The following is a 20,804-nucleotide window of genomic DNA, read 5'->3' on the forward strand; positions in this document are numbered from 1 at the left end:
GGAAGGTACTCTTGCATATTCAACTGCCTTGTAAACGGTTTGTGCGCTACCTTTAAAGAGCTCAGTATTGGATTTAAAAAGCCCGGAGGGACTCTGGGGAGTGGACGTAGGAGGAGAGGCCGAACCAGGATAAGTCGTGCTGAGTAATCTCTAACTCTCTCTCAATATATATACATCTGTATGTGTTGCTTGTTATATTTACTCGGCATATAAATTGTTTAGACCGACACTGAGTAAATAAGAGTGATGAGTTGGAAGCTGACCACAAAAGTGTCAATTCTCAACTCATGTGTAAAATAGTTCTAGTCAACATCTAACTAGAGCTGTCTTACGCTACAATCGGCCGTGCTGACCAAAGTTAAGTCAATAAACTCAAGAAATTATATTAAGTCAGCATAATTAAATTTAGAAAAAATTATATTAGTTCCTAACCCCCTTTGAAACTAATCACACGGGACCAACACAAATCATCTGCGAAAGTGAATGATTATTGCTTTAACCAAAAAAATCAATTGATTTTCCGCCTAATTCAATGAATTTGATATAGTATAATTTTTTTCCTAAGAATAACGCATTTGTAATAATTTAAAAAATTAATTTTATATAACTAATCCTAAATTTTTCTATTAAATTTTAGGGTCATTTACATAAAAATCATAAACAATAATAATATTATTATTTTATCAGTTTGGATAATTTAATTATTAATATATTAAAAATATTAACTTTAATTTTATAAATGTCAGATTAACTTTTGAAAAGGTCAATTGGTGAGATAGACAACCGGAGGTATATTTCCTCTAACTGCCAGTGTCATTATGATACAATTAAAATTAGCAATTGACAAATCTGTAGATAAATTTAAAAATTTGAATTTCCTTATAAATTTCCCTAAATTTTAATTGAGCTAACGGGCCCAATTTAAATGATGCATAGGAGTTGAGAATTGCCCAATTCTTGGCAATGGACCTAATAAAAAAAATCAAGGGGAATTTACATGCAAATTCAAATTTTAAAAATTATTTAAAGTTTTGTTAATAAAAAATTTGAATTGTGTCAAGTTGGCGGTTAACTGAATTTCTACTGTAAGTTTACCAATTAAAGAATTTAAAGAATTGACATTTACAGAAAAAAGATTCATATTTTAATATTATACTAATTAAATTATAAATATTGATTAAACAATAAATACTATTATATTTATGAATTTCATGTAAAGAACCCAAAAATCAAGGATTGATTAGAGATTATAATTCTCAATCCCTTTCTCGCATAATTTTGAGCGCCTAGACGGGATCTAAATGTTTTTTACAATGTTTAAAAATGAATTCTAATAAAGCAAAAAAGTTAATAATAAAAAATTTGAAAAAAAACTTATTTAATTATCACATTGGACATTCCAAACATTGTATTGATAAATTAAAGTAGTTTCGTACAATTTTTATTGGTTATTTGTAACTATATTAATAATACAGTAAATATTTTAAATTGTTTGATAAAAGAAATTGTGATTAACTTATATGTGGTAAACTTAGTTCTAAGATTTATCAAAAAAAAAAAAAAAAAGTTCTAAGCATTTTATCGGGGTTTTTTTTTTTTGTTATTGCTTTAATAACACAATAAATATCGTAGACATAATTGATGTTTGGAATGTCTGAAATGACAGTTAAATAACAATCTAAATTTTCGATAATATAGGACTAAAATTGATCTTGTTTGGAAACATTAGGCTTAAATTTGTACTATTTCGTAAGTTAAGACTAAATCTGCACTTCTCTTAAAACATTAGGGTTAAATTTGGTATTTGTCCCATTTTTAAGGCATAATACACCCCTAGCTCCCTCTACTTATCTACAAAAATCAACCTCCCCCTTATACTTTAATAAGGTCATGTTTACTCTCCTAAATTTGTTAAAAGTGACCTATTGACCCCTAAATTTCACGTGGCAATATAATAGAAGATTTTGAGGAATTTAATTTGCGTACACTTTAAGAAGTAGTTTAAGAGATCAATATATTACTGTAAGTTAACCAAGTTTAGAAGATAAATATGTCACTTAAGAAAATTTTAGAGATATAATAGATCAATTTAACTTAAATTCGTAAATCGGATATTTTGGAAGTGATAACTTGTTACATGGATCAGCTTACGTGTCCGAATCGCCCCACGTTGTAGATAACCTACAAAATAGTAACGTAAGTCAGACGGGGTTGGAGCCCGGCAAATCCGTTCCATGGCTAAGTCAGTTTGTGATTAGGACCGAATTGAAGGGCATAAACTAGTTTTAGAGATAGTAGTTAACGTACTGTACCTTGTGTCAATACCTGTCTATTTATAGAGTTTTTTAGGTTAAAGTTGTCCCCTCCTTAAGAATTATTGTGAGTTTAAAATTCAGTATCACTAAAGGATTCCGAAACTTTGAAGGAATTTGTATCTCATAGGATTTTAGAAGGTTTACCTACAATGGGAGGCTAAAGCTCCGATAATTGTATTTGAGTCTCTATATTCGTGTTTGGACCACTATTATTATATTTGGGCCGCTAATCAGTATATGTCGTTTAACTCTAGAGAAGTCGGAAATAACGTCATCCAGGTGATGTCATTTTGCATAATAACAAAGTATCTTCCATCAAATAGTTGTTTATGCTCAAACATGAATCTGGCTCACTTTATGTTGAAACAACATCATACAGGCCCTGATTACTTCTATTCGGTGACAGTTCCTAGTCATATCTGCTTCTTTTAATTCCTGATACTAGTAATAATTGTAAGAGATGCTAGTTTTATGTAGGTAGTAGTCGAATCGAGCTTTGTCCTAGTTCATCGGAAAATTAACGATTTGAACTTGAGTTTAATATTCTGTTCATGAGTTGCTCACGAGCTGTTTGCGAGTCTGTTAACGAGTTTTGCTTGCGAACAGCTCATTACTTCAGTTCATGAATTTCGCTAGGAGCAGCTCATTATTATTTCATTAATTATATGGATTTGAAAGTTCTTTAACATAAAACTACGTGGTTTTGAAATCTATAAAACTAAAGTTTACACAAAACTACTTTGTTTTACCGTTATTTTTTATGAAAATATTATTATTGAAAAAAAAAATTAAACCAAACGTGTTTATGAACATTACAATCAAACTTTTCATTAGTTTGTTTACGAACCTGTAATCGAATCTACTCGCAAACTTTTGAGCCGAGTTTTTCCGTGTTCAAGCTCGATTTATTTATAAATCGAGCCGAACACGGTCGAACTTTTTATCGAATCTGCTCATAAGTAGCTCGGCTAAGTTACAACCTAGTTTTATGCTCATGTTGTGTTCATGGCATGTTTATAATTGAGAATAACGTACGAGAAAAGTCGATTAGTGTATGAACAAACCCCATGATCTCCAATACAAAAATAAATAAGTAAATAAACAAATAATGAGAAGACAATATATTTAAAAACCCTTGTTTCTCTCTCTCTCAAAAGACAAACATACCGTCGCTAATAGCGACATACATTAAAAAGACCGTCGCTAATTAAGCGTCGTCGCTATTAGTATTAGCAAATGCCTGGCAAATTGTCCCAAGAACAAGAACCTAGATTCCTGTCATGCTCTGTTGGGGGAAAAAGTGAAGCTAATTGCTGCATTTCATACCCTATGTTCATGTTCATGTTCTCATCTGTTACGACCGACGATTGCCCGTTCGACATGTCTGCACTGTCATTGTACATCTCTGCCTGCATTGTCTCAAAGTTGTTCAATACCTTGCTTAAATCTTCCCCCATTGATATGTTCATCTGCCCTCCTACTTCTCCCTTCTCATCCATCTCTGCATCACACCAAAATTCTCATTTTCAATCCTTTATGATTAGGGTTAAACCCTCAACACGGGTAATTTAAAGGAATTATTTACAATCTGATGATCGTTGGGAAATAATTCCTTTTGAAAGGTCTGTTTTTAACTTTATAGATAAAAACAGTCCTATTACAGCAGGTATAAAAAAATAAAATAATGTATCAATACGACGGATCCGCCACGTATATTACGGCGGTAGGTCCGTTCTAATGGGACTATTTTCAACTACAAAACTAAAAATAGCTCTTCAAATAAATTATTTTCCAACCATTATCAGATTGAGAATAATATATTTAAATTATCGTTCCGGGTTTAACCCTTATGATTATAAAAACGGCTTAATATATCATTTGTCCCTTGAACTTGTTTAACATGTTTGATTGGCTCGCTGAACTTTTAAAGTGTCCCAATAACTATCTCAACTTGCATAAAATGTTCAGTTAACCTTCTGAACTTATGTAAAATATAATCAATTAATTACTCAGTTGCAAGAAAAAAGTAAGTTAAATGCGGAAAATGTATTGCATACATCTTTAGAAAGTAAAACAACCAAGATCGGGGTACATGGTTTTAATATTAGAGAAAACAAATTTTATAGTTGAGCAAGTAAGAACTTCCTTTTAATCTATTACGTGAACCATGTAATAACATTTTAAGGCACATGCAACACATTTTCCGCAGCTGAATGATTAATTGATTACATTATCCGCAGCTCATGGGCTAACTAGATATTTTATGCAAGTTAAGAAGCTATGGGGTACTTTGAAAATTTAGAGATCAATCAAGTTTTTTTTGGACTAAGTTAAAAGGTACGAATGATGTATTAAACCTTATAAAAAATAAAAGGATAAGGTAGCAAAATAGACGTAGAGTTTTTGGGAGAAGTATTAATTTAGGCTCCAAGTACAAAATAGAACCAATATAAACTTAACGTCTGGAAAAGTGCCAATTTAGGCCTCGATAATGAAACGTGACACATCATTATATTATTCCGTTAAGTTCTGATTTATCTCTCCACGTACAATTGATAAAACTTAACAGGGTAATATAAATGGCGTGTCACGTTCCGTTATCAATGGCTAAATTGGTACAATTTTTAAACGTTAAAATAATATTTGTGCTGCTGGTTATAAAAAAAAATAATAATATTTGTGCTATTTTGTACGCGGGGACTAAATTGATAAATTGATACTTCTCTTAACCATTTTGTAACTTATCCAAAAATAAATAAATAGAGAAATTTGGGAAAACCAACCTGAAGATAAAGCAAGAGAATTAGGATGATCCCAATGTGTAGAAAAACCTTGAGATAAAAACATCTTTGATTTCTGATCCTGATCTGTCATATTATTGTTTTCACATTCTTGCAAAAGCTCCTCCATTAAAGCAAATCCAAGTTTCCCATTATTCACCTTATCTTTCAAATAATTCCCACCATACTTTCTCTTATTCATCCTCCTCCCAATCCCAATCCCCAAATTCCTCCCGCCGCCGGCCGACACATATTGGTTTGAAGGGAGCTCCGACGAAGCCTGAGTAACAGAAGCCAAAAGCGAACACATTTCCTGATTCTCCTTCTGCAATTCACTGTGAAAATCACTATTACTTCCCCCCAAAAAACACGAATTAGGAACCATCTGAGGAGGCAATTGAGCCAAGACTGAGAAATTATGCGGATTAGTATTCATATTCATATCGGATTGAAGATTTGAGATATCCGGGCTTGAGGAGTAACGTTTGAATCGAATTGGGGATTGAAGAATTGGGGGGTTTCGGTGGGCATTGAAATCAAAAAGAGGAAGAGTGGCAGTAAAATTCGAATTTGGGGATTGTTGGGGTGGGAACGAGAAACAAGAGGTTGGGGTGGTCGGAGTGGAATTGTGGTGGTGGTGGGGGGGGAGATGGTGGTGGTGGTGGTGAGGAGGAGGAGGAGGCGGTTGAGAGTAGTCAAAAAGAGGGAGAGTGGGAAAACTGGTGGAGGTTGTGGCGGGGGAGAGAGGCGGAGGAGTGACGGAAGTAGGGGTGATTGGGGTGCTGGAGTTGTTATTAGGGCATTGAGTTTGGAAAGTGAAGGAAGAAGTGGGAATGGCGTTGATTGATGATAGAGAAGCTGAGTGGTGGTGGTGGTGGTGGAAATGGGGGCTTGGTGGATTTTGTGGTTGTACATCCGCCGGATATAATGGAAGACCTTTCCGTTGATGTCTTTTTACTCTTGTGTTCCAGTAATTCTTTATCTCGTTGTCTGTTCTTCCTGGGAGCTATCACACAAATACAAATCAATCAAATTGTTATCATTCAAATAAGGTTTATAGTTTTGGGAAGTATGTATTAATTTTGGCTATACGTAACTAATAGCATCAATATAAGTTTAAAGTTTAAAAATATATATCAATTTAAATCATGATAACACGATGTGATACATTATTTATATTGCTCCACGAGGTTATGGTCCTGTTTGGTAAAGAGCGTTTTGAGATAAAGAGAGCGGTTTTGACCAACTTTAACGGTTTGACCACTGAAATCGCTTATTGGAGTGTTTGGTGGAGAGAGGTTTGGGAGAGAGTTTTTGGATGAAAACACTAATTTTAGGAGCTTTTTCAATTAGCGTTTTGCAATATTAAAATTAATGGACTTCTTTAAGCCTACTTTTAGTTTGCAGGTCCTAAAATTAAAAAAAGAAATATCCTTATTCGTCTTTTTGCACAAACCGCTATTATCAATCAGCTAATTTTTACCAAACATGTCTACACAAACAGCTAGTCAAATCAGCTAATATAATCAGCTAACAGCTAACGGCTAATGTAATCAGCTAACAGCTAATTCCCAAACAGGGCCTATGTCGTACGTGGAGAGAAGAATTAGAACTTTTCGTACCGAATCCTAAATTGGTACTCCCTCCATTCCAAAATATAAGTCATTCTAGGTTGTTTGACACAAATTAAGAAATGCAATCAATATAAAGTGAAATTAATGAATTTACATTGATTAACTAAAAAAAATTCTCTCTCATGTAATAGTTGGTAAACAAGTCTTGTAATTTTGAAAAACACATGGACCAAGACAAAAAAAATTAATACTTAAATCGAAAAACTATACTAAAAGATCTTGAAAAGCTAGAAAGACTTATACTTTGGAAAAAGTTTCAATTCCTAGAATGATTTATAAACAGAAATGGAGGGAGTACCTTTTTTAAAAGCTTAATATATCATTTGCTCAACTTATCCAAAAAGTTCGATTTGCCTCCTAAATTTTTAAAGTGTCCAGATACTCTCTCAATTTGCATAAAATGTTCAGTTAACCCTCTAAACTTGCGTAAAATGTAATCAATCGATCACTCGGTTATAAAAAAATAAGTTAAATGCGAAAGATATATTCCACGTATCTTAGAATGTTATTACATAATTCAAAAATAGATTAAAAATGAAGTTGTTACTTGCTCAACTATAAAACTTGTTCCTTTAATGTTAGAACAGCATACCTCGATTTTGATCGTTTTACTTTTTTTTAAGACTTGTGGAATACATTTTCTGTATTTAACTTACTTTTTTTTATGCAACCAAGTAATCAATTGATAGGAATATTCACATGGACCTTAATAACCAAGTAAATTTAGTCATTCACTGTTAGATATAGACTTATTAAATTTTAGCTGCAGAATGCTTTGAATCTCCACATTAGGATTTTAATAAACCTAAATCTAATGGTGAATGACCAAATAGTGCATAGTCATTAAAGTCCACGTGGTCAAAACCAAATCAATTGATTACATTTTGTGCAAGTTCAGGAAGCTAACTGAACATTTTATGCAAGTTGAAAGGACTATCAGCACACTTTGAAAGTTCATGGGGTCAATCAAGTTTTTTGGACAAGTGATGAGAGCAAATGATATATTAAGCATTTTTTAAACATTAAATTTAAATTGGTGTCATTTTGTATATGAACCTAAATTGATATTTTTTTCAAAAACTATAAACTTATTTTAGCACATTATCTGTTAAAACAAGAATAAATAATTTATTACTTCCCATCGTTTTACCTAACACACTACATAATCTCTTCACTTTGAATAACAAAATCTCTATCCTTTTTTGTTTTTTTGACGGTGACAAAATCTCTATCCTTATTCATTGTCAGTTCTTTAATCCTTCTGTTCATTTATTCTTTTAGAATTTTAACTGTTATATTTGGCATCAATAAGAGGATCATGATCATTTTGTATCGTACTATGACCATACTGAAAGCTAAAAGCATCTTTAAGAGACTCTTACGATCCGTTTGGCTACTTTTTGTTTGTTGTTTGCCTTTGGAAAATACTGTTTTTTCAAAAAGCAGAAATTCTTTGCTTATGTAAAAAAAGCTAAAAGCATCTCTAAGAGACTCTTAGGGTCCGTTTGGCTAGTTGTTGTTCGCTGTTTGCCCTTGAAAAATACTGTTTTTTCAAAAAGCAGAAATTCTTTGCTTTTGTAAAAAGCTACTTTTTAGTTGTGAAAAGGCAAACAGAATGTGTATATCCAAACACTTAAAATTCTAAATGAATATGAGGTGAAAAGTATGTAACTAAACACCCCTTTAGTGATTCAAGGAGTGGCTAATACATATCATTCCTAACAATAATCCTCATATTCAATCTTTATTTATTATTTTAGTATTACAATTATTGATTATTGTTACATTTACCAATAATGAAAGGAGAAAGACTGCAATAATAATAAAAAATTCGAAAAACGAAATGAGTAAACTAATAGTGTTGAGATGTTCTCTGTTAATATAGTGGGTGGAGAAGCTCTTAGTGATATTAGGATCCACTAAGAGGTTAAGACTGTAAATGAGCCAAGCCACTCATAAACGGTTCGGTGTTCGGCTCAATAAAAACTCGATCATGTTCAATTTATGAACAAACTGAGCTTGAACACGCAAAGCTTAGCTGGAAAGCTCGCGAGTTCATGAGCAAGCAGGACTATAAATGTTCATGAACAATGTAGTTTTATGTAAAATTTGATTTTACACGTTCCAAAACTATATAGTTTTGTATTAAAAAATTTCAAATTAATATACTTAATGAACATAAACAATGAGTTGTTTGGGAGAAAAGTTCATAAACTGAATTAACAAGTTGCTCGTGAACAAACTCGTTAACACAGCTCATGAACAGCTCACGAACAACATAATATTAAACTCAGCTCGAGATCGTCAATTTTCTGACGAGCTGAACCTGAGTAAATCTAAGCTTGGTTCGATTCGGTTCGATTACAATCTAGTTAAAGATGCTCTAATAAATTATTTGCCCTTAAAACAACACTGGAAAATCAAGAAAATCAGACCAAACACGCCGGAAAATCAAGAAAAAAAGAAGAGAGGTACGAACCAGACTAGCCATACGAGCCCATTTATTCCCAAACTTAGCATGCAACTCAACAATAAGCCTCTCTTCATTAGGAGAAAAAGATCCCTTCTTAAGATTAGGTCGGAGATGGTTAGCCCACCGGAGCCGGCAACTCTTCCCACACCGAGCCAAACCAGAATGTCTCTGAACCGCATTCCAATTCCCTTCACCATGTTTCCTAACATATTCCACAAGCACCGCATCTTCCTCCGCCGTCCACGGCCCCTTCTTCAAATTCCCTTCACCACTCCCATCCCCATTTTGAATCAAATTAACCATATCACCACCGCCTCCGCCGCTGCCACCGGCAACACCTAAATCCCCAATTCCACCACCATTGCCACCCGATCCTTCACTATTTGGTATCATTTTGGACAAAAAAAAAATTGGGTTTATCTCAGAATGTGATTTTAATATTGTCTTTGTTTATTAAATATTAAATATTTTATTCCCTTTTTCCCTCTCTCTCTCTCTCTTCCCTCTCTTTCTCTCTCTTCTTTATCTAACAAAACCAGACAAACACTCGTGCAATAAAAGACGAGGATTTTCTGGTTTCTTGATATTTGCTACTTTATATAAACATCAAAAAATAATATTGTCAAAGCATCAAGAAATGAAAAAATTGGGATTTCTTGAATTGAAAAAAGGATTGAACTTTTTATTTTTTGGGATTAAGAGTGAAAATGGGGAAGTAACAATTTTCAAAGAGAAGAGAGGGAAAGAGAGAAAATGGGAAATTGGGGCTTTTACAGCTTTTTATTGAAGGGAGGAGAGAGGGGGGTTAAACAGAAGAAATTACAGAGACTAAACAGAGATTAATATGAAAATTAATTAAATTAAATTAAATTAAAAAAAATTTGATTTTTTTATATTTTTTTAGTCTCCAAGTAGTTCTCATTAGTTGAATGGTGGAGAATATTAAGCGGATTTTTTTCTTTTTTTATATTTAATGTTTATCTCTCTTTCTTATTTGCTCTTTTTTTATTTAGACTTGAATTGAACAGACTTTTAACAACATCTTTCTAATTGTTATGGTGTAAATTACACCCATGGCCACTGAACTTTGCTTTCTCTAACGGTCGGAGTAAAAAACGTAACATAAAAGTCATTGAACTTTACATTTTTTACCAAATGTGGTCATTCAATATCTTAAAAATGACCATTGATGATCTCAAAATAAATAATTTTAAGAATTAATGATATTCTAAGCAACTTTAGTTCTTAAAAATTCTCATTTTAGGGACATTTATGCGTTGTTTGGTTAGGAAATGGAGTAAACTTTTAGAAAGAGAAAACTCAAAAAATTGTGATTTTAGAAAATAAAAGGTGTGATTTCATAGTAAATATCGTTCTGAACAACTTTAATTTTTGAATATTTTTATTTTTAGATCATTAAGGGTCATTTTGATGAGTTAATTAAAGTTTAGTGGACATATGTGTTAAAATGTAAAGTTAAGTAGTTTTTATGTTAATTTTCAAAATCTAGTGGATATAATGGGGTAAATTACATCCATGGCCACTGAACTTCATTTCTTCCCGGTATTGCTACTGAACTTTACACTTTTTAACACTGGTGGCCACTTAACACCTCAAAACAACCATTGACGGCTAAAAATAAAAAATTCAAAGCGTAATGATATTGTAAGAAACTTTAATTCTTGAAAATTTTCGTTTTGATGTCATTTAGGTGTTGTTTGGTTAGGAGAGAGAAAGTGAATTTTTAGAGAGAGAAAGCTCCAAAAAAATGTGATTTTCAAAATTAAAAAATTTGGTTTCATGATAAATATCGTTCTGAACAACTTTAATTCTTAAATATTTTTATTTTGAGGTCGTTAACGGTCATTTTGAGAAGTTAGTTAAAATTGAATGACCACCGGTATCAAAAAAAATGTAAAGTTCAGTGGTCATACCCGGAAGAAATGAAGTTGAGTGGCCATAATGTGAAAATGGATAAAGTTTAGTGTCCATGGATGTAATTTACCCGGATATAATGTTAAAAAAGAAAAAGTTCAGTGGTCACGAGACCTTTCACAAGGTAACTTCAGCCCTGTTTGGGAATTAACTGTTAGCTGATCACATTAGTTGTTAGCTGTTAGCTGATTACATTAGCTGATTTGACTATTTGATTTGACTAACTGTTTGTGTAGACCTATTTGGTAAAAATTAGCTAATTGATAATAGCGGTTTGTGCAAAAAGGCGAATAAAGGCATTTCTTTTTTTTAATATTGGAGGAGGAGTCTATCTATTAGGGTTAAAGAAGTCCATTAATTTTAATATTGCAAAACGCTAATCGAAAAAGCTCATAAAATGAGCTTTTTCTAAATTAGCGTTTTCATCCCAAAACTCTTTCCCAAACTCTCTCCACCAAACACTCCAATCAACGGTTTTAGTGGTCAAACCGTTAAAATTGATCAAAATCGCTCTTTTTATCCCAAAACGCTCTTTACCAAACATGACCTTCTCATTAGTTGAATGATGGAGAAAATGGATTTTTTTTTATTTAAAGAAATGGAGAAAATGTTTTAAACAAAGTTGAATTGTCCTATTGTGAGTAAAAATGTTTTGAAAACGGTTTGGAACTTAGTCCATAATGATGCATGTGCTTTGATATCAATGCCATAATTGTCAAGAAATATTATAAATTACAGGAACAATATACATTAGCATTTAATTAATTATTGTAAATTATAATGGATAAATTATAGTAATACTACCTGAACTTTACTCTAGTTCACACTTTGGTATCTAGATTACATTTTGTCTTAAAAATATACCTAAAGTAACGATGTTCGGACAATTTAGTATTTTACCAGTCAATGAGCGGTCAACGTGAGTTTCACGAGTTAATTACTGAACTTTACCACAGTTCACATTTTGGTACCTGAATTTTATTTTGTCCTAAAAATATAACTCAAGTAAAGGTGACTGAACAATTTTGCACATTTGATCGGTTAGTGATTGGTCAGCATGAGTTTGACCATTTTAAACTAAACATTGAAACTCACTATACACTCGATTAACATAAAATTACAATATTATCCTTTAGTTAAATAGTATTGTAATTTTATGTTAATTGAGTGTATAATGGGTCTCAGTTTTTAATTTAAAATGGTCAAACTCGAGTTTACCGGTTATTGATCGGTGAAATGCACTAAATTGTTGAGTCATTTTCAGTTGAGGTGTATTTTTTTTTATAAATGAATGTAGGTACCAAAGTGTGAATTAGGGTAAAGTTCAGATACCATTAGTATAATTTACTCGTTAATCTCATATTGACCGGTCATTAACCGGTAAAATATACTAAATTGTTCAGTTATTGTTATTTATATTTTTAGGACAAAATATAATCTAGATGTTAAAATATGACCTAGAATAAAATTCATGTATATTAGTGTAATCTACTCAAGTTATAATTCACAAATCCTCGTACATGGTGATTTAAAAAATACAAACACAAGTTACCAAAAAATACAAATTGGCCACTTCCATTGCTATTAGCTAATGGCCATGTTTGGGAATTAGCTGTTAGCTGTTAGCTGATTACATTAGCTGTTAGCTGATTACATTAGCTGATTTGATTAGTTGTTTGTGTAGACCTGTTTGGTAAAAATTAGCTGATTGATAATAGCGGTTTATGCAAAAAGACGAATAAGGGCATTAATTTTGGCGCAGGAGAAGAGGGAGTCTATCTATTAGGATTAAAGAAGTCCATTAATTTTAATATTGCAAAACGCTAATTGAAAAAGCTCCTTTTAAGAGCTTTTTCTAAATTAGCGTTTTCATCCCAAAACTCTCTCCCAAACTTCTCTCCACCAAACACTCCAATTAGCGGTTTCAGTGGTCAAACCTCTAAAGTTGGTCAAAACCGCTCTTTCTATCCCAAAACGCTCTTTACCAAACAGGGCCAATGCCTTGCATCTGTCTTTCCTTAAAATGTTGCGGCCATCATCAACATAAAATTTTAATGTTTTTAGAAAAGTATTAATTTAAGTTATATGTATAAAATAACATCAATATAAGTTTAACATTTAAAAAAGATATTAATTTAGATTTTGATAGCGAAACGTGATATGTCATTCATATTACTCTATTAAGATCTTGCAATTGTACATGGAGAGAAAAACTAGAACCTAACGGATTAATATGAATATTGTGTCACATTTAGTTATCGAACCTAAATTTGTACTCTGTTTTAAACGTTAAACCTGCATTAGTGCTATTTTGTACGTGGAGTCTAAATTGATACTTCCCCAAAAATGTTAGGCCTATTTTTATACCTTATTCCTAAAATGTAATACCATTTGGAGTGAAAAGAGAAAATTCAGTCATGCATAAAATAAATTATATACCTTTCTGCGATTTATGATATATGAACTTTAAACTCCATGACAATCTGTATTTCTCATCGTAAAATTTTCTATTTGAATTTTCTGCTCACCTGAATTTTCATGTAATGTGCGGAAAGTAGACACTAGAAGACACTAGTACATCGAAAAAAAACAACTCGAATGAGCGCAAGCATAAACTCAAATATTATAAAAGAAATCATTCCACCCGTATAATGAAACCTCCAAAGGTGATAGCTTTTTTTTCTTATAGTGAAAAGAAAAACCCACAATCATACCATCTGAGAATTGAATTACAATTGATAAATCTCAATTAATAAATCTCTAGTAACTTCAGTCTATACACATCATAATTAAAGCCCTCGGTCGCGGAGATATTGGGTTTCCAAGTAACACACAACGTCGACTATTTCAAAGCGTGGAGGAATTTTTATACGACGATTCATGGCAGAATCTGCACTTGCTTCGGAAAGGGGTTCAAGAAAGTGTTATGGCTATCCAACAGGTAGGGACGCTGTTGATTTGTGTATCTGGGAACCTGCCTCTAAAGGTTAGTTCTCGGAAAAGCTTTCTTACACTTTGTTGCTCCCTGACTTTCTCGAGGCTCAATGGCACAAATTATGCCATCTCGTTCCGCGGTCTGCTTGAAGGTTCTTCACAACCGAGTTTCCACACATGACATTCTTCTGCTCCAGGGGATACTGATTGTTTCTCGATGTGAATTATGCAAATCGGCCTCTGAATTGAGGGACCATTTATTCATTCACTGTTAGTTTTCGGTTGCTCTTTGGCAGGAAATTGGATTAATATTCGGACAGCCTATCGACTTGCAAGGTTTGTTTGAGGATTTTTTTGATCATCTTCGTGTTATTCGTTTTGGACCTCAAGTTGCCGCCTTGTGGGCCATGGCAATTGTGAGCTGCATTTAGTTAATTTGGCATTCTCGAAACCGACCAATTTTTTATAATGGCTACCTTCAATCAAAATCTCTTATGTTCTTCTTTGGCGTCTCATTCGGGAATCAGATAAAAAAAAAAGTAGGAGTTTCTGTTCAACGTCCTCCAACAGCCAGCTTTTGCGCATCCTTCTGTTAAAGCCTCGTCCACCTCCTACGTCGAATATAATACAAGCTCGCTGGATCGGACCTCTAGTCCAAGGTAAATATTGACGGGTCAGCGATCGGATTGCCTGGAGCAGCGGGTGCAGGAGGCATTTTTCGGACTTCTAGGGGGCTTCGCACGGGGTTGTTTCGCATTCGGTATCAAAGACACTATCGCCTCCCTGGCGGAATTAAAAGCCATCATGTTTGCTATAGATATCGCATGGGAGAAAGGCTGGCACCGCTTTTGGCTAGAATCAGACTTCACATACGTAGTCGGCCTACTCAAGACACGTTTTGATAACGTCACATGGTCAATTCGAGGACTGGCTGAAATGCCTGGTAAGCTGTTGTTGAAAGGAGAGGGACTAAAATTGTAATTTATTAAGGACTGAATTATAATTTAGAAGGACTAGTTATGTAATTTTGAGTCAACTGAATATATAATTATGAAGGATTAATTTTTGGAGAATAAAAAGCAATGTTATCAGAACCGGACCGGAAATCAAACCGGATTGATGACTAGGTCACGGGTCACTTGGTCGGACCGGATAGCTCGGATTGGTCGAATCGGATGACGTATTAAATAAATAAATAATATTTATACAGTAAAACCTCTATATAGGAATACACTTGGGACCGGACTATTTATATAACAATTGGGAGGTTATTACTAAATAGAGGTTGGTATAATTATGCCTATAATTATGTCTATAATCAATACCCAAAAGTTTACAAAATCAAGCCTTATAATTATGCCTATAATCAAGCCCTGTAATTATGCCTAATACAAATCAATCAATAATATATTTCGTAAATAATAATAGGGTGTTGCCCACTCATAGATAATTTCAATAGTTTTTTTTTAATATTTTATAATTTAGTTTGAATTCTTAATATATATTACTATATAGAGGCATAGTTTTTAAAGGTGGGACTTGAAAAGTGTATAACAAATAACATTTGGGAGGTTATTCCTATTTATAACCGGGCCAAGTTGGGACCGAGTTTTTTTATAACAAAATAGAGGTTATTCCTATATAGAGTATTCCTATATAGAGGTTTTACTGTATATATTAAATATATATATAATTAATTTAAAAATATTGTTATACATTATATATATCCAAAATAAATTATAAACAACTTTTGATTTGTTATTTTTTTTGTTAATTTGAGTCTTAAATATATGATGAATAAATTAAATTCAGAATAAATTGAAATATATCAACGTATTCTATGCCGTAAGATCTTTTTAAAAATATATTATAAACTCAAAACGGACAAATGATGAATGAGAAATTGATGCTCAAAGTGAACCACTTGAAATGGTTTAGAAGAAGATAAAATGAAATTAAACACTTACATCCCACGTAGGAAAAAAATGAGAAACTTAACTAGTTTATAAGTAAATTGGCTTTACAAGCCTTTAACCAATTACTAGGGAAAAGGCTCTCTCACGCGCAGGGGGTGCAATCGATTAACCATCAGGTTAGAGGCGCACCCGCACGATGTGGGCAACGCGAATGCCGCACCAAAATAAGGTCTAATTCCAGCCCGCCCATTATGTTAATTTTAGTTTTTTTTTTATTCTGTCAAATTATATTCCCGCCCATTAAATTCCCAGCCCGCCCATTCAAATTCTCTCCAATTTCAAAACCGCCCGCCTAAAAATTACACAGCCCGCCCGCGTTTTTCTTCTGCTTCTCCAGACCCGGGGTCACACCGGTTCCCAGGCCAACCGCCGGGTCCCGGTCCAACCCCGGGTCACTCCGGTTATTTCACCATTGAAATAACCGGACAGGCTCGGACCGGCTTCCTAACCGGTTCCCGGTCGGACCGGCCGGTCCGATCCGAGCCTGATAACATTGATAAAAAAGTATGGGACAAGCATAACCTCACTGACAGACTCTTCTTCTTCTTACTTTTTTTTTTATTGCTCTAACAAATTACAACATACAACCCCCATTTGTAGAGAGTCACTCCAATTATACACCACATACGTGTACATACAATTCATAACAAGTTTATATTATATCTGCATCACACAAAAAATTTACAACCTATTAGAATTAACTTTTCAGACCGCTTGACTTGACTTGACTTTTTTTTTCGTTTCCTTTATCAATGTATTCACATAATGCATTAATAGCTTGTCTTCTTTTATTTAAATTAAAAATTAAGTTTAATATTTAACATCCCTCCTTAAATTTAATTGTTCGTGACTCCTAATTAATCTCTCAATTGTCTGAACACATCGTATTTTAACGGTTTATAAAAATATCTGAAACATGATCTTGTGTCTTTACGTATTTTAGTGTCACCTCCGTGTGCTCAATGCACTCCCGAATAAAATGATATCTCGTGTCAATATGTTTACTCCGGTCATGGAACACTGGATTTTTCTCTAGTGCCAATGCAAACTTGTTATCGATAAATATTTCTGTTGGATCTCGTTCTTTCATTTGAAATTCCTTTAACAATCTTCGAAGCGATATTGCATGACAGACACATGATGTTGCAGCCACATATTCAACTTCACAAGTGGATAACGTTACGATCGGTTGCTTCTTCGAACTCTATATGAATGATGTGTCACCCAGAAAAAATACAAAACCAATTGTACTTTTTTGGTCATCTTTATCACCGGTCCAATCATTATCACTGTACCCAACTAATTTGAAATCATCAGATTTTGAATAAAGTAAACTCAAATTAGTTGTACTTTTAACATAACAAAGAATTCATTTTGCTGTATGTCAATGTGACACCGTTGGTGACTTCATGTATCGACTTACCAATCCTACTACATAAAGACTGTCCGACTGTGTGCAAGTCAAATATCTAAGACTTCCGATCAGGCTTCGAAATGTCGTAGGATTGACTCTTTCTCCGTCTTCATCTTTGGTCAACTTGATTCTACATTCAATTAGCGTATTCACGGACTTGCAATTTTCCATCTTAAACTTTTTCATATTTCTTTTGCGAAGCCAATTTAACAAATGAAATTCCATCATCATTCTGATTCACCTCAATGCCAAGATAATAGGACATCAGACTAATATCGGTCATCTCAAATTCACGAGCCATTGTCTTCTTGAAATGTTCAAACATTTGTGGATTATTCCTTGTAAAAATAAGATCATCAACGTATAAACAAACCAACAATATATCCTCATCTTTCACTTTTTCATACATGGAATATTCATGTGGGCATTTGACAAAACCATTTTCTTTAAAATATTTGTCAATACGGCTGGTCCACGCTCGTGGTGCTTGCTTGAGACTGTATAGTGCATTGTTCAACTTTAGCACTTCATCTTCTTGGCCTTTGATAACATATCCAGGCGGTTGCTAGATATAAATTTCCTCCTCTAAATATCCATTCAAGAAAGCCGATTTTACATGCATTTGATGTATTGTCCACCTGTGTTGAGTAGCTACTAAGATCACCAGTATGCTCTCCATTCTTGCAATAGTGGTGAACACTTCATTGTAGTTAATGCCTGGTCATTGATTGAACCCTTTTGCCACCACTCTAGCTTTGTGCCTCACAACTTCACCTTTAGCATCATTCTTTGCTTTGAACGCCCATTTAACACCAATGGGTTTTTTACCAGTTGGAAGTGCGGTCAGCTCCCACATTTTGTTCTTTTTAATTGCTTCGATCTCCTCTACCATCGCTTTTCTCCATTGTTCGTCTTTTATGGCTTCATCTGCATCTAAAGGCTCACTATGAACAAAATGACAATAAATGGTTAATTCATCATCAAGATTTCTTGTTATATTATAGAGATCTTCAACACGTTTGAACTTTTGAGGCATTTCTCTTGGACTCATGTCATTCGAACTGTCTCCTTCAATGACAAGTATTCTTAAACTGGATGTTGGTGTTATGGTCATGATTGGTTCCTCCTTATCAAACATTTTGTAACCTTTCGAGTGTTTAGAGTTGCCCACGAATAAATATTTCTTGTTTTTATCATCTAGCTTTCTCCTTTCTTCATTTGGAACATGAACATGGGCAACACTTCCAAAAACACGCAAATGAGAAATACTGGGCTTTATTCTGCTCCATGCTTCTTGAGGTGTTTGATCCTAAACACTGACTGTCGGGGATCTATTCATCAGGTAGATGGCACAGTCTACTGCTTCGGCCCATAACTCCTTTGGTAAATTTTTACTTTTCAACACGTTTCTCACCATGTTGAGCATTATCCGCTTTTTTCTTTTAACAACAACATTCTCTTGAGGCGATCTTGGAACGGAAAGGAAATGACGAATTCCATGTTCATCACAAAATTGTTTGAATGGATTGGACATATATTCCATGCCTCTGTCTGATCTGAGCTTGATGGAAGAACCACTTTCTTTTTCAACGAGTGCTTTGAATTTTTTAAATACTCGGAAGACTTCAGATTTTTCCTTCAAAAAAATACACCCAAAGTTTTTCTATTATAATCATCAATAAAAAGTAGAAAATATTTATTTTTATCCAAAGACAATGGAGTGATCGGTCCGCACACGTCTGTATGAACTAGCTCGAGTGGCGACTTTGCTCTTGACATCGACTCCTTTGGAAAACTGGTTCTGAATTGTTTTCCAACCAAGCATCCTTCACATAGCTGATGTGGTTGATCAATATGAAGTAACCCATTTACCATCTTCTTCTAACCCAATAGTTTTAGTCCTCTGAAGTAGAGATGACTATATCATATATGCCAAAGCCAGGGAGAACTCTTCACACAATGCTTTTAGACATTTGGCCATGTTCATCTGGATGTTAATTGTGAACATTCTGTTCTTTGACATGAGTACTCGTGCAATCAATTCCTTTTTCTCGTTCAATAGGAGTAGTCTCCGGTCTTTCATATGAACTTCATAATTTTTTTCAAGCAATTGTCCCAAACTCAAAGTATTGCTTTTCATGTTTGGAACATAATAAACATTGTCAATAAACTGGTGACTATCGTTTTTCAATCGAATGAGAATTGTTCCTCTACCGGTGATGGGAACCTTGGATGAATCTCCAAATACAACATTACCACTAACGGATTTATCGATCACCACGAACATCTTCTTGTCTCTATACATATGGTTACTTGTCGTATTGTCAATATACCATATGTTATTTTCATGACTTTTTTCTCCTTCATAGGTAAGTAACACAGTGTGTTACTTCCTCATCATGAATATTTTTGGACATCTCCTCTATCTCCTTATGAGGACTCCAACATTCTGATGCATAGTGACCGTATTTGGAGCAATTATAACATTGAACATTGGACTTGTCACGTCCTTCATTCGGCCTCCAGTTTCGTCTTCTGTGTGCATGTCCACATCCTTGGCTTTTGCCTCTTGTGGATTGAGTGCTTCTTTCATTGTTGTTGTAGCTGTTGTCACCTCTTCCTTGTGGTTGTCACCATTAACAAAATCAAGACAACTGGATGGAAAAAGTTAACTAGGTGACGTGGCACATGGATATTTTTGGAATAACGAATTTTTGATTTTTTTTTTTACTTTTCTTTCTTTCTCTCTCCTTCTTCTTCCGTTCCTCCTCCTATTTTCTTTTCTTTTCTTCTTCTTCTTCTTCCTCCTCTCTTCTCTTCTTCTTCCTTTTTTCTTCTTCTTCTTCTTTTTTTCTTCAATTTTTTTTTAATTTTGGAATTTCCAAAATTCTGGAAATTCTATGACGTTTGTAAATTCCAGAAGTTGAAGAACGTCTGGAATTTCCAGATGTGAACTTCACGTCTAGAAAATCCAAACGTTCAACATCTGGAATTCCAGAATTAAAAAGAATAAGAGAAGAGAAGAAAAAAGGGAAGAATAAGAGAAGAAATGAAGAGGAAGAAGAACAAGAGAAAATGGAAGAAGAAAAAACCAATACCGAATCGAAGTGTAAGAAAAAACCAATATCAAAATGCACTTAAAATAAAACCAATACCGAACCAACTTGTAAAAAAAACTGAATCGAAAAACCAATTCAATGGGTTCAGTTCGGTAGGCAGTTTAAACCGAACCGATACATATCTACCATTTTCGAAACAAAAAAAAAACGACAACAGAAGCTCCGTTTTGCTGTCGTTTTATAGGGACGACGCATCTAATAATCCTGCGCTTGATTACACCACC

General features: G+C 33.8%; 1 protein-coding gene across 1 annotated transcript; it reads right to left on the reverse strand.

Moving 5' to 3' along the window:
* Window positions 1-3,383: 3,383 nt before the first annotated feature.
* LOC136208329 (transcription factor MYB97-like) lies at window positions 3,384-9,942 on the reverse strand. Its single transcript, XM_065999152.1, has 3 exons — window positions 9,209-9,942; window positions 5,099-6,101; window positions 3,384-3,816 (listed from the first exon to the last, which is right to left on the reverse strand). The coding sequence occupies exons 1-3, from the start codon at window positions 9,593-9,595 to the stop codon at window positions 3,545-3,547; spliced, it is 1,662 nt and encodes a 553-aa protein (XP_065855224.1). The 5' UTR covers window positions 9,596-9,942; the 3' UTR covers window positions 3,384-3,544.
* Window positions 9,943-20,804: the final 10,862 nt, after the last annotated feature.

The sequence above is a fragment of the Euphorbia lathyris genome, chromosome 10 (genome assembly GCF_963576675.1).
Source record: "Euphorbia lathyris chromosome 10, ddEupLath1.1, whole genome shotgun sequence".
NCBI lineage: Eukaryota > Viridiplantae > Streptophyta > Magnoliopsida > Malpighiales > Euphorbiaceae > Euphorbia > Euphorbia lathyris.